The 15,013-nt window shown below is 49.0% G+C and overlaps 1 protein-coding gene across 1 annotated transcript in view; it reads left to right on the top strand.

Annotated features, from left to right (window-relative positions):
- The window catches only part of RGS6 (regulator of G protein signaling 6), a 558,565-nt gene that overhangs the window by 493,554 nt on the left and 49,998 nt on the right, over positions 1-15,013 (top strand). Inside the window, exon 12 of the mRNA XM_062181104.1 lies at positions 10,354-10,464. Coding sequence (XP_062037088.1) covers positions 10,354-10,464 — 111 coding nt within the window. The remainder of the gene's footprint in view (positions 1-10,353; positions 10,465-15,013) is intronic.

Raw genomic sequence — 15,013 nt, 5'->3', positions numbered from 1 at the left:
ATTTCCAATCTGCAGCAGACCAGGTGTATCAGGTAGCTATTGCTGAATAACAAGCCCCCCCAAAACTGAGCGGCTCAGCACTACAAATGTCTGTCCACGGCCCATGTATCTTGGTGCCAGCCAGCTCCACTGGGCTCAGCCAGAGTCCATGTGCAGCTGTGGACAGTGCAGGCAGCCCTGCTGACCTCAGCGGTCCTCCTTCTCGTGTTTGGTGGCTACAGATTGAGGGTGGCCTTAGCTGGGACAGTGGAACTCTGCTTCATGCGGCCCCACAGACAGCAGGCTGGTTTGTCCTGTTCACATGGGGATAGTGGGGTTGAAAAAGAGAGACAGAGACAGAAAGCGAGCACAGGAGCATCCCAAACCTCCTGAGGCTTGGAACTGGCTCTCCATCACTTATGCTGCATTTTATTGGGTAAAGTAAGTCTCAAGCCCAGACTAGATTCAAAGGCTAGGGAGGGAGAACAGACGCCACTTTGGAAACTGATCGGCCAAAGCAGAGGACCAAAAAGCCAAGTTCATTAGCCCTGAACTTACAGGAAGAGTGAGGAGTCTCCTCCACTCACCGTGCACTTCCAAATAACAGACACTGAACCACAGGCTCTGCTCCGAGGCCCTTTGGACCACTGAGCTACGTTCTCCTGGTAGTTGAAGCTGCCGGATAAAGGACATCTTACTTCTTTTTGCGCAAGTCCCCCAGGGAGTCCCTTTCTCACTCACTCCAGCTTTCCAGCGCTTGACAAGCCAGCTCTGGGAGTGCACAGATCTGTACGGTTTTAGTTCCAAATTGTCTGGAGCCTCTGTGTCTTGCTGTGTCTCCCCGGAGGCGGCTCTCTGTCCATGGTGGCACTGAGCCAGGCATCCCCCCATGCTGCCCACACCCGGCAGAATCAAGTTGTGTCATTTGGTATCTGCGTCCATCCCCGGCTTATCCTCACCCTATTACTAGGAGTCACTTGCGCGTCACAGCTGACTGGTGAATTGATTTTTTTTTTTTAACATCATCTGGCGCGCACATCTCAGATTGCTGCTGCTGCCTGAAATTGGCTGCTGGTTCCCCCTCTGCCTCCTGACCCTCGGTGATCATGAAGTGTAATTAATGAAATGAGATAAGACAGCAAGGGACTGGCTACCGGAGGCTCTGTTAAAAACCTGCTGGGGTGATAGAAATCCGTGAACTTAATGTCTAATGTTAGTTCCAGGGGAGGGAAAAACAGGGCCAAAGGAGTCATTACAACTTTGCTTTGCTTTTTTTGTTTTTTTTTTGTTTGTTTGTTTTTTTATTTTTTGTGACAGGCAGAGTGGACAGTGAGAGAGACAGAGAGAAAGGTCTTCCTTTGCTGTTGGTTCACCCTCCAATGGCCGCTGTGGCCGGCGCACTGCGGCCGGCGCACCACGCTGATCTGAAGCCAGGAACCAGGTGCTTCTCCTGGTCTCCCATGGGGTGCAGGGCCCAAGCACTTGGGCCATCCTCCACTGCCTTCCCGGGCCACAGCAGAGAGCTGGACTGGAAGAGGGGCAACCGGGACAGAATCCGGTGCCCCAACCAGGACTAGAACCCGGTGTGCCAGCACCACAAGGCGGAGGATTAGCCTGTTGAGCCACGGCGCCGGCCACAACTTTGCTTTTCTGTGATTCCAGAAGCCGCAGGGTCCTTGCTTCTCCCTTCACCCAGCCCATCGCAGGTCACAGAGAAAAAGACCAGAGGACGCACCATGGCCAGGGTGACCCCTTCCTTGCCCAGATCTGGAATCTGTAGCACGCAGTGGGGAGAGGGTCATGAAACCTGCCCTGGCTAGCCTGTGCTGTGGCTCACTTGGTTGGTCCTCCGCCTGCGGCACTGGCACCCCATATAGGCACCGGGTTCTAGTCCCAGTTGCTCCTCTTCCAGTCCAGCTCTCTGCTGTGGCCCAGGAAGGCAGTAGAGGATGACCCAAGTGCTTGGGCCCTGCACCCACTTGGGAGACCAGGAGAAGCACCTGGCTCCTGGCTTCAGATCAGCACAGCGCCAGCCGTTGTGGCCATTTGGGGGGTGAACCAACGGAAGGAAGACCTGTCTCTCTCTCACTGTCTGTAACTCTACGTGTCAAATAAATAATTTAAAAAAAGAAACCTGCCCTGGCAGACACTCCACTGAAGCCTGAACTCACCCTCCAGTTTCTTCCCTCTTCCCAGGGCTCTGTACTGAATGGAAACATTTTCTCTTTAGTTTCTCCTTTCTCCACTCTCCCATTCTGCAACGGGAAACAAAATTCCCAGTAATGAATTCATTAGTCTGTGGGACCAGGCTTCCTTCGCCTGGGCAGTGCTGCCTCACGGCCTCTCTCTCTGGCCCTCTTCCTGACCTGCATCTCTGCTGAGCGTCCAGGTTTAGGGGCTGCATATTCAACGTGGGGACTGCAGACCCACAGACCCACTCTCCTCTTCACCCCCAGCCCGTCACACTCAGGGTCTAGGTGTGCTTCTCGTTTAGAGACTCGGGTTTTTCCCTGAGTGCTTGAGCAGTTGTTAGCTTACAGGTACCCTCCCTGTCTGCAGGTTCTACATCCACAAACCCAAGGCCAACTCTGCATCTCAAACATTAGAAAAAAATGTGCCTAAACTGAGTATCTACACTTTTTCCTTGCCATTCTGCCCTGAATGATAGTGTAACCACTAGCTGCATAATATTTACATAGTGTTAGGTATGAGAAGTAATCTAGAGCTAATGGAAATCTATAGAAGGGTGCCGTAGGCTATACACAAGCCCTACACTGTTTTATATGAGGGTATGAGGGACTTGAGCATCTGCGGATCTTTTTTTTTTTTTTTTTTTTGAGAGAGAGAGAAAGTCTTCCATCTGCTGGTTCACCCCCCAAATGGCTGCAACGGCTGAGCTGAGCTGAGCCAATCCAAAGCCAGGAGCCAGGAGCTTCTTCCGGGTGTCCCATGTGGGTGCAGGAGTCCAAGGGCTTGGGCCATCTTGTACTGCTTTCCCAGGCCACAGCAGAGAGCTGGATTGGAAGTGGAGCAGCCAGGATTTGAACCAGTGCCCATATGGGATGCCGGCACTGCAGGTGACAGCTTTACCCGCTGCACCACAGCGCGGGCCCCTCTGTGGATCTTGATATCTGCAGGGGTCCTGGACCCATCCCCCATAGTTTCTAGGACACCTGCATTTTCCAAGTGGGACTGGTCCCTATCCCATAATGCTCTTGATTCAATGCCTTGTTTTCTTTTGAATAACAATTTCCCTGAGCTGCAGGGCACACCTCACTGTCCCTTTTCCCTGGAGCCCAATAGTGTTGGTGTCTCTGCATCTCTCTCCCTGCCATTCTGTAAACCAAATTCCATATCTGTGTTCTGAGCTCTTGGGATTCCTTCCAAGACCTCATTCAACCCATGATGGCCAGCATCTTTTCTTCTTCCAACTCAGCTGTCACACTTTCTTGATCCCACCTATGCCATTTGTAATGAAATTCTGAGTCTCTTTTTACTGAGCGGGGAGGGTGACCTCTACAACTTTTTTAGATTGCTGTCAAGTGGTTGGAATGAATCTTCTCCTTCCAGTAAACCCCCTATCTGCAGCTTTTCTTTCTGCACTCTAAGTTACCCATGGTCCATTGCAGTCCAAAAATAGTGGAAATTTCCAGAAATAAACAGATAATAAGTTTTACATAGCTTTTGTGACAGTTTATTGTTAAGATCATTCTGTTTTATTATGAGCTGTCATTGTTAATCTCTTCCTATACCTAGTTTATAAACTTTATCATAAGTGTGTGTGAGTAAGGCTTGGGTTTTAAAAATGTTTTGCAGGAAAAGAGCCATATCTTTTAGTTCCATTTTCCATGAACATTGTATGGCACTCTCCTTGGGAAGAAAAATTCTCTTTCAGTATATAGGATTCTGCACTATTTGTGGTTTCAGATATCCGCTAGTGTCTTGAAATGAATCCCCTGCAGACAAGAGGGGACTACTGTTTTTCATTCCTTTCCAAGTTTATCAAAAGTAGACCCTAAGAAGCAAGCTATGTTGGGAAGGTTTTATATGAATGCCCCACTTAGCCCACGCCTGGTCGATGTAGTTGGAAACTTGCTCTGCCATTAACTCAGTACAAACATCCTCCTGTGATCAGGCCCAGTGGGTGCTGACCAGTGTCTGTGAGTGACTCACTGACCACACAGTGCCCCCTGGCAGCATCTGGTAAATTTTTGCCACCTGCTGCAGGAAGGGCATGAGAGTGAAGACAAGTGAGCCAGTGCCACACATCCAAGAACCTCATGGAAGTCCTGATGCTGGAGGGTGGTGCATAGCTGAGAGGTGTGGAGGTATCAGGAAGTCTGCATCTGTCTTTAAACCACACTGATCCAGGCTCCTTCATTTAAATTTGGTGAGTGAAGCATCGTTGCATCCTACGCCCTACAGAAAAGTGAAGGAAAAGCTGTGGTTCTTCTCAAGCTCTAACTTGCATGGGGATCACTGGGGAAAATTACTGAAACACAGATTCTGACCCAGGGGGTCTGGGGTGGGGCCCAAGACTCTGCATTTCCAACAAACTCTCCGGGGATGCCTGTGCCGCTGGTTCCTGGGCCCCACCTTGAGGGGCAGCAAAATGGTGCCTTGCATTGATTTCTTTCCATTTTCAACATTAAGGTTGTGGACCCTACTCGCCCTTGGCAGTGTAGACTTAGGAATGGTGCCTCTGACTTAGAAATCGGGGAGGAAATTGGTGGCATCTGGCTGGCAATGCTTAGGGAGAAATTTTATTGTGGATCAATAGCCATAAAGGTGCTCATGCTGTTGGCCAAACAGGTACAGTTATGGATTTGAATTCTAAATAAATAACCCAGAGAGGAGAAGCCCTTAAGAACAGAGATGTTCTACTACAGCTCTGTATATATATATATATATATAGAGAGAGAGAGAGAGAGAGAAAATATATATGTATTTATATATATAAATATATATGTAAATATATATGTATATATACAAAGAAAATATGAGAAGGCTCAAAACAGAAATGATTGATTATAACAAATGTGGACCTAGGTCTGTCTCCTCTCTTTCCCCAAAAGCATCGGAAAGACTCAAACCAGTTCAGACTCACAAGTCAACAAGTTCACATTAAGAGTGTCAACCAATTTTTTTCAAGCCCAAAAGATTATAAAGTTGGGGACCGTTAGTTACCAGAGGTGCCTGTGTCTCTGTGTGCAAAGTTTGAAATTTTTAATTGAGCAGTGAGAACAAAGGTGATTCCCTAACACCTGTAGAACTTTCTATCTGCTTGAAGTGTTTCAAAATGTAGTTTACAAAGAAAGTGGGTGGGGACAAAGACCATCACAGCCCACCTGTTGGGATGGAAGCACGGTTTTGTAGCCACGTGGCCAGTTTACCCCACAGAAATCTGTCCCTACCAGGGACTGTGCAGGGCAAGAGCGAGGCATGGGGCTGACAGCAGAGGCCGGGCTAAAGCCATTTCTGGCGACGTCGGACCCCCAGACCCCTGCCCCACTGGAAAAACAAATCCTTCTCCGCTCACCCTGCACCCCAACAGGAAGCGGCCGGTGTGCTCCTCGAAGGCGCCCTGCGTACAGCCGGGGGCTCAGGCTCTGCTGGCATCAGCAGGGGCCATCTGGACGCTGGAGCCTTCGTGGGCGCTCTGCCTGCAGAGCTGCGGGGCAGGAAGCCCGGCCGCCTTTCATCGGCCATCCCAAGGGTTGCGGCTGACGCTCCACTGGCGGAAGAAGCCAGGCCAAGAGCAAGGCCTAGCAGGTGGATTTCATCACAGCTTCCCGCGACGCTGTCCAGAGGCCCAGAGGCACAGAGGCGTGCTGGGAGGCAGGGTCTGACTGAACGGCTGTGGACCCGGCAGAAGCTCCGCAAAGCCTGCTTTCCAGATCCCTCTCGGCCTCGGCGTGGCCTGCCTACTTCCCGGGTGTCCCCCGACCTGCTCTGGGGCCCCAGGAGCCAGCTGAGGAAACCCACAGGCCAATGACTGTCCACCTGCAGCCTGGGAGCCACATCCGCTCCTGTGTTCTGTTTTGTTTCGTTGTAAAGGTTCTGTTTTTATTTATGTGAAAGGCAGAGAGAGACAGAGACCGAGATCTCCATCTTCTGGTTTACTCCCCAATGCCCACAAAGCCAGGAACTGGCATTCTGTCTGGTTCCTATGTAGGGGGCAGGGGTCCAAGTACTTGAGCTGTCACCTGCCCCCTCCCAGGGCGCACTGTAACAGAAAGCTGGAGCTGGGGCTGGGCCTCGCGCCTAGGCACTCAGATACGGGATGCAGGCATCCCAAGCAGTCTTAACTACTGTGCCAGATTCTCCAATTTTATTTATTTATTTTTTGAGAAGTAGAGTTAGAAAGGTCTTCCAACCACTGGTTTACTTCCCAGATGACTGGCCCATCCAAAGCCAGGAGCCTTCTCCAGGTCTCCCATGCGGGTGAAGGGCCCAAGCACTTGGGCCATCCTCCACTGCCTTCCCAGGCCATAGCACAGAGCTGGCCTGGAAGAGGAGCAGCCAGGACTAGAACCGGTGCCCATTTGGGATGCCAGCACCACAGGCAAGATTTAGCCTACTATGCCACATTGTCAACCTCCCATTCTCTGCTTTTATGGATAAAGTTTTATTGAAACATAATCACACACACTCATTTACAAGTTATCAGTGGCTGCTTCCATGCTACAACAATAGAATTGACACCATCTGGCCCATAAAGCATAAAATATTTACCAATTGAGCCTTATAGAAAAAGGTTGTGGAGGGTGGGGGTATGGGAGCAGAACATTTGAGAACATTTGGCACAGTGCTTAAGGCAGCAGTTAGACGCCTGTATCCCACGTCAGAGTACCTATGTTGGGATCTCAGCTCTGCTCCCAATTCTAGGTTCGTACTAATGTGCGCTCCAGGAGGCGGTAGAAGATGGCTCACGTGCTTGGATCCCTGCCACCTATGTGGGAGATTGGATTGATTTCTCAGCGCCAACTCTTGCAGGCATTTGGAGAGTGAACCAGCTGATGGGAGCATGTTCCTTCTTCCCCTCGCTCAAATAAACAGCTAATTTTTAAATGACACCTATATCACACACCAGAGTCCCTGTGTTCAATACCTGGCTGCGATGTGTACCCTGGGTGACGGCAGTGAAGGTTCTAGTGACAGTGTCCCAGCCATGCACCCAGCTGGGAGACCAAGATTGAGTTCTTAGCTCCTGGCTTTCAGCCAGCCTAGCCCTGACCAAATGGTTCCAGTCCAAGCTGCTCCACTTTGAATCCAGCTCCCTGCTGATGTGCCTGAGAAAGCAGTAGAAGATGGTCCAAGTCCTTGGGCCCCTGCACCCGTGTTGAGGACCTGGATGGAGTTCCAGGTTCCTTTATTTGGCCAGCCATTGTGGCCATTTAGGGAGTGAACCAGCAGATGGAAGACCTCTCTCTCTGTCTCTTCCTCTCTCCTTGTAACTCTGCCTTTCAGATAAATAAAATCATTTTAAAAGAAAGAAATTAGCAAAGAAATAGTATGATTTATTGGAAATATTTTTTTTTGACAGGCAGAGTGGACAGTGAGAGAGAGAGAGACAGAGAGAAAGGTCTTCCTTTTGCCGTTGGTTCACTCTCCAATGGCTGCTGCAGCCAGCGCATCTCGCTGATCCGAAGCCAGGAGCCAGGTGCTTCTCCTGGTCTCCCATGCGGGTGCAGGGCCCAAGGACTTGGGCCATCCTCCACTGCACTCCCTGGCCACAGCAGAGAGCTGGCCTGGAAGAGGGGCAACCCGGACAGGATCGGTGCCCCGACCGGGACTAGAACCCGGTGTGCCGGCGCCGCAAGGTGGAGGATTAGCCTAGTGAGCCGCGGCGCCTGCGGAAATATTTTTATATATTGTATATAGCACGGTAAATAAAAACAAGTAGTAAGGGCTATGGTAAAGTTTCACAGCACTTCAGCAACAACGATTCTATGCTGACAAAGTGAACCAAAGAACAAAAATCAAATGGACCCTGACTTCTCAACAGTGATACTGGGGTTGCCAAAAAGCACTATCACTCAAGTATGGGGATAAAAGCATTTTTTAGAACTGAAAGAACTCAAAATATTTAGCTCTCCTGCAGCCTTTGTTAGAAAACTACTATAGGATGTGCTTCAACACAACCAGGGAGTAAAAACAAGAATCATACATGAATTAAGGAAACAAGGGCTGCAACACAGAAGTGAAGTAAGTCCCAGCATGACGATTCTGCATCAGGTTCATAGAGCAGGTGGTCCAGAGTAGAGCAAGGGGGCTAAAGACTGAGGGAGAGAAGCTGCCGGAAGCAGGGGACAGAACTGATAGATTATCTGATGTGCTTAAGCTCTGAAAAAAAAATTTGCTGTATGTTTTACAGGTTTGTTGCAACATTTGAAAATGGGAGTGTGATACTTATTTGAGGATCAGATGATTTTTATCTGGATTAATGGTGTGAACACCGACCACCGCTTTAACAAAAATTGCTGTATAAATCTGGAGGAGCATTGCAAGCAAAGGGAAAGGGATTGGAGGATTATTAAGCAGATAGTTAAATACTTGCCTAAAATTAACAAATCAAGAGCAGCTGTAAGAGCATACAATTTAGACAGACTTAGATAACTGCTGGAGAAGAACAGGACATGGAGAACAGATGACTAAGAAGACATAAAAGAAAAAAACCACCACATCATTGCGTTTTCTTCTCTTGTACTTCTAACCCCTTAGCACTATTTTACAAGTACTATTTTAGCTATCCCCATATATTTTCATAAAAATAAAATTTAGGGGGGCAGTTGTGAGGCCTAGCAGTTAAACTCCTTTTTCTCATATCAGAGTACCTGGATTTGAGTCCTGCTTCCGGCTCCTGACTCCAGTTTCCCCCAGCTTCTTGGGAAGTAGCAGCGATGACACCAGTAATTGAGGCTGTGTCACCCACATGGGACACCTACACTGAGTTCCTGGCTCCCAGCTTCAGCTCCAGATCAATCCAGGCCACTGTGGGCCTCGGGGAGTGAACTAGCTGATGGGAGCTCTCTTCCTCTCTCTCTCTCTCTCTTTCTCTGTTTAACTATCTTTCCATCTCTGCCTCTCACATTTTGCAAAAGTCAATTTTAAAACATTTTAAAGTGAAAGTTTTAAATATTATATTAACGGATTAGTTTACTATTGTCTATGAGTTTGCCACTTATATGTTAGATGATAATTATAACTAGAACAACTAAGTTGATTTTAGAAAAATGCTTAGGTAAGTACTTGCGCTCTGCCAGGGTTTAAAAGTCTTTGTAGGATCTGGTGCTGTGCCATAGTGGGCTAAGCCTCCGCCTGCAGCACTGACATCCCATATGGGCACCAGTTCAAGTCCCAGCAGCACCTCTTCCAATCCAGCTCTCTTCTATGGCCTGGGAAAGCAGTAGAAGATGGCCCAAGTCCTTGGGCCCCTGCACCCATGTGGGAGACCCAGAAGAAGCTCCTGGCTCCTGGCTTTGGATCAGCCCAGCTCCGGCCATTGCAGCCATTTGAGGAGTGAACCAACAGATAGAAGACCTTTCTCTCTGTCTCTCCCTCTCTCTGTCTATAACTCTACCTCTCAAATAAATAAATAAATCTTTTTTTTAAAAGTCTCTATAATTGGCCGGCGCCACGGCTCAGTAGGCTAATCCTCCGCCTTGCGGCGCCGGCACACCGGGTTCTAGTCCCGGTCGGGGCACCGATCCTGTCCCGGTTGCCCCTCTTCCAGGCCAGCTCTCTGCTGTGGCCCGGGAGTGCAGTGGAGGATGGCCCAAGTGTTTGGGCCCTGCACCCCATGGGAGACCAGGAGAAGCACCTGGCTCCTGGCTTCGGATCAGCACGATGCACCGGCCGCAGTGGCCATTGGAGGGTGAACCAACAGCAAAAAGGAAGACCTTTCTCTCTGTCTCTCTCTCTCACTGTCCACTCTGCCTGTCAAAAAAAAAAAAAAGTCTATAACATGAAAGTCATCCAGCTGGGGATCCCGGAGTGGCAGAACGATGTCTTCCACCTGCTGCCCGTGCTTTGAGATCCACCGTCTCTGTGGGAAAGTGGTGCACAAGCAGGTGTGGACCAGTGCATCGGTAAAGCTAGCATTAGCAGGGAGAGAGGCAGTGAGGTTCAGGCAAAGTGGGAAAGCAGGTGTCACATGTGTGAGGACGCTGACGTCACAGTGCCAGAGTGTCACTTTGCTCATGAGAAGGGAACAAGGACACGTGAGAAAACAGCATGATTTGCCAGTCGCAGGAGTGGAGGTGATTTTTTGCCTTTAGAATTCTGTGAAGACGGCTGCCATGTTTGCCTAAGACAGAACAAATGTTTTTCTAGGAGATTGGAGGCATTCTTTACTCTGCTTCTCTCCTGCAGCCTGATCGCCTACACGGAGCAGTACGCGGAATACGACCCCTTCGTGACACCTGCTGAGCCGGCCAACCCCTGGGTCAGTGACGACATCACTTTATGGGATGTGGAGATGAGGTAAGCCCAGGGCTTCGGGGTAGGGGGTGGAAGAGATGCACGAGATCACCTTGCTTCTGTCAGCCACTTGCCCCCTTTTATCACTAGGACATAAATCCTTTAGGAAGTCTCCGGGCCGAGTTCTGCCTCCTCATGCCTGTGCCTCTCCTAGCTCTGTGTGGCTCCCCTCTGACCTCTCTCTCGGCCCCTTTGGGCGTCCTGATAACTGGGACAGTTGCTTGCCGAGCCCTAGGACTCACTGCTGGAAGGGCGGAACCCAGTGGCCCAATCTGGGGTTTTCCCATTAGAAAGTAAGGACAGACAGCAGTAGCAGTAGCTGGCGCTCGGTGTGTGCTGGCCCCGTCACCTAGGGAGTGTCTTCCATCAACTCTGCAGTGTTTTAATCCTCAACACGGAACAGGTGAGGAAACGAGTTAACTTGCCCAAGGTCGTACAGCCGGGGTATGGCCAGGATCAGAACCCAGGAGGAAGGTTCCAGAGCCATGACTTTCATCACTCCACTCTCGTGGAGCCACTGGCAGCAGCGATTCCATCGTTCTGTGGCTCCGTCCCTGCGAGGGAAGCTGGTGTGCTATTTAATATCCGGGCGACTGAAGCCCAGGGGGTCCTGGCCCCCTCCCGGGATTCCAGAAGGCGCACACAGAAATGTACCCAGTGTGGTGGGCCCCCGTGCTGTCTGCCTCTCCGCTGAGTAACTTTTTATCGCGTTTCTCTTTTCTTTATTTCTCTCACACTCTCCGGCACTTTTGCTCCTTGCTCTGCAATGGGAAAACTTCCTAGAAAGTCATTGCAGTCATAGTTGTTATTCTGTACGGCTCAAGCTGTGTATAGAGGAAAGGCCTCTTCCTCCAACACAGTCTCAGCTTCCAGGGTGAACCTGTGTTTATCGTCTGATGCCTGCTTCCCACATGCACCAGGGAACCCTGCAGTGCTGCGGGGAACTCCTGAGGTCGCCCAAGGTCGTTCTCAATTGCTGAGGGAGACAGGGACGGGGTGACGTGCATCAGATGCAGTGTACACTACTGGCTGACGGTCGTTTGGTTTCAACATCTGAGCACATCACACATCCCTTTGATGATGTCGTGTCCTTCCATATCTGATATAAAGCAAATACTGTGTCAGCACCAGCGTGGTGAGAGCGGTGAGGTCCATTCTGGTCCTTAAGCCTGAGGAGATATGCAGTGCCCAGCAGTTGTACATTATGGTCACTTATGAATGAAATTAAGTATTTTTCAGTTTATGTGTATTTCCAACAGCTACCAAGTTTTTAAGGCATAAATCCATATTAAGTTGGTTGGTCTTGTCCTTTGATAAGTGAAACTGCTAGCTGCTTCTTTCGGTTCAGGGACACCAAGAAAAACTCAGACAGCGAGGATGCCATGGACTCAGAAAGTTTGGGAACCTCTGATTTAGTGTCTGTCCATTTGGATTTTGATGCCAATATAATATCCTATTCTTTAACATAAGTGGGTTCATTATGTAGACATTGTCCAGTTTTTTAAATTAACATTATATAATGTCAGTCATTCTGTGTAAACACATAGAGATCTACCCTATCCTTTTTAACAGCTGCAGTAAATAAAAGTGATTCAGCCAACCCCCAGGTCATAAATATTTAGAGTATGTCCATTTTTTGGCAAGTATTAATAACAATTCAGGGTCCAGTTGTTTCTTTAGGATAAATTTTGCAGAAGTAGAATTGCTAGGAATTGTATGCATATTTTAATGCTAGTTCCTGTGCTCAGATTTCCCACAACTTAAGGTGCCTATTTCTCCACATCCGTACCAACACAAATATTATCAATGTTTTTCCTCTGTAAAACTCCTTGGTTAAAAAAAATCTCATTTTGCTTCTAATTTCTTTGTTAATGTACTTAAAAATCTTTTCACACAATTATTTGGCTTAGGGTGCTTCAACAAGTTAGTGGGCAAAGGGAGTTAGCATCTAAGTTTATTTGGATGCAAACAAACTTTGCAATCCTTACATAGTTTTTTTTTTTTTTTTTTTTTGGTAATATACACATTCCATGAACTTTTTGAGGACCCCTCATATGCTCAGATTTCAAATATTTTTGCACTAAAATTAACTTAGATATTAATTCCATTTTCCACAAACTCTTATAGAAGGCAAAGTAGTAGGGTAAAAAATATAAATAGGCAGACTACCACTCATGGCTGTGTGGTCTTGGACAATTAGGCCTCTTTTGAACTCTGAGCATTTGAGCACAGATGTTCACCTGCCTGGCTGGCACTAAGGTTCAAGTGGAGCCCTACACGGAACACTCCTGGCACTGTGCTGGCCCTACAGAAATGTGTGGTTTTATACATGGGCCGTTCCTCTGAACTGGACTTCCCTACTGTCATCTGGGGAGACGTCTTCCGTCCTCGTTAGCCAGGAAATCAGCTGGAATTGAAGGACTCCCTTGGAGAGCCACCTGGCTTTGCTATGCATCTGTTTGGACTGCTCAGTGGGTGGCAGGAATTTGATGAGAATCTGGATACAGAGGACAAATGAAAGTTAGAAAAAGGCTCCCAGCTAGTGCCTTTTTTTTTCTTTTTCTTTTTCTTTTTTAAGATTTATTTACTTATTTGAAAGGGGGATTTAGAGAAATAGAGAGCGAAACAAAGGGGGGGGGGATCTTTCGTCCACTGGTTTACTCCCCAGACGGCTGCATGGCTAGGGCTGGGCTAGGCTGAGGCCAGGAGCCAGGAGTTTAATCCAGGTCTCTCGTGTGGGTGCAGGGATCCAAGTACTTGGGCCTCTTCCGCTGCTTCCCCAGGTGCATTAGCAGGGAGCTGCATCAGAAGTGGAGCAGGGCCGGCACCGCGGCTCACTAGGCTAATCCTCCACCTGTGGCGCCGGCACACTGGGTTCTAGTCCCGGTCGGGGCACCGGATTCTGTCCCGGTTGCCCCTCTTCCTGTCCAGCTCCCTGCTGTGGCCTAGAAGTGCAGTGGAGGATGGCCCAAGTGCTTGGGCCCTGCACCCGCATGGGAGACCAGAGAAGCACCTGGTCGGATCAGCGCAGTGCACTGGCCACAGGGCGCCGGCCGCAGCGGCCATCAGGGGGTGAACCAACAGCAAAGGAAGAACTTTTTCTCTCGCGGTCCACTCTGCCTGTCAAAAAAAAAAAAAGTGGAGCAGCCGAGACTCAAACCAGTGCCCATATGGGGTGCCAGTGTCGCAGGTGGTGGCTTACCCCACTACACCACACCACCAGCACCCAGCTAGTGTCTTTTAGGAAGTGCAGTGAGGACAGGGACGCATCCATCACATCATTAGGTACATTTGTTTGAAGTCAATTTCCTTTCAGTGCTGAACTCTTGTGCGATGGTGACTGCAAAGCTGTATAAGGTATGGTGTGTGTCCTCAGCTCAGAGAGAGACAATGACACAAGTCCTTAAGATCCTGAGTGACGATACAGAATTGTTGATAAAATGTCATCAGGAAGTAGGAGGAGGGAGACAGTGAGTTCTTAGGATTGCTTGCTTGAGTTTGTCCAAGGGAAAGTTACTGTAGCAGTCCCTTGGGGATGGATGTCAAGAGATATTTTTAATTTTCAGAATTATTTTACAACTACCAGAGACCATTCCGTGGGAGACACATGTTCAAATATATTGTTAGACCTTAAAGTGGATGCTGCTGGGATCACTCAAGTGCTAGAGAGAAGATGCACAGAAGGAGGCTGTGTCCAGGAAGCTTTTAGTGGAACAGAATCCCAGTGGCCAAACAGTAGCTGGAATAAAGGGAGCTGGTTCAGAACAGCCAGGCATAGAAATGGGATTGTGAGTGATGGATCATTGAGGGAATCCAGGCAGGCTAGCGTGAACAGTGTCACCCCATGGCGCATATCCCCAAGGCACATATCCTTCCCAGAACCTCAGAGTACAACCTTATTTGGAAATCGGGTTACGGCAGGCACAGCTAATTAAGGTGAGGTTCTGCTGGTGTGGGGTGAGCCTCCATCCAAAATGACAGGCACACAGAAGAAATGCCCAGAGAACACACAGGAGCACGGGGAGGATGCTACGTAATGACAGAGGCAGAGATCAGAGTGATGCACCTCCAAGCCAACGAACGCCAAGGATCATTGGCAATATCAGAAATCAGGAGAGAGGCATGGACCGGATCCTCCCCTAAGGGCTTCAGAGAGAGCATGACCCTGCCAACACTTGGATTTGGACTTGTAGCCCCCAGCCTGCAAGGGCACACATTTCTGCTCTTGTAAACCATGCAGTTTGGTAGAACTTTTTATCTGGCAACCCTAAGAAACTAGCACTCCAGGGTATCTTGTCTCTCCCAGTCCTTTGATTTCTGTTGGTCATCCCCAACTTCTGTCCTAGACATCCCTCTGATTCTATATCTACAGTGACACCCCAACATTTCTGGTCCACCCCAAAAATTGCCCTTCTCCCATCCCTGCCACCACCTTCTCCCATCTGGTAGGATAATGTGGACTCACCACTTGGGTGCCGTGGAATTGGATGTGCATCCATGAGGCCACCACCACAAAAACCGAGTGAGCTTCCACAGCTGGTGCTCTGGGCAC

The sequence above is a fragment of the Lepus europaeus genome, chromosome 22 (genome assembly GCF_033115175.1).
Source record: "Lepus europaeus isolate LE1 chromosome 22, mLepTim1.pri, whole genome shotgun sequence".
Lineage (NCBI taxonomy): Eukaryota > Metazoa > Chordata > Mammalia > Lagomorpha > Leporidae > Lepus > Lepus europaeus.
The sequence above is the reverse complement of the archived record's forward strand: the minus strand, read 5'-3'. Positions and strand labels throughout refer to the sequence as shown.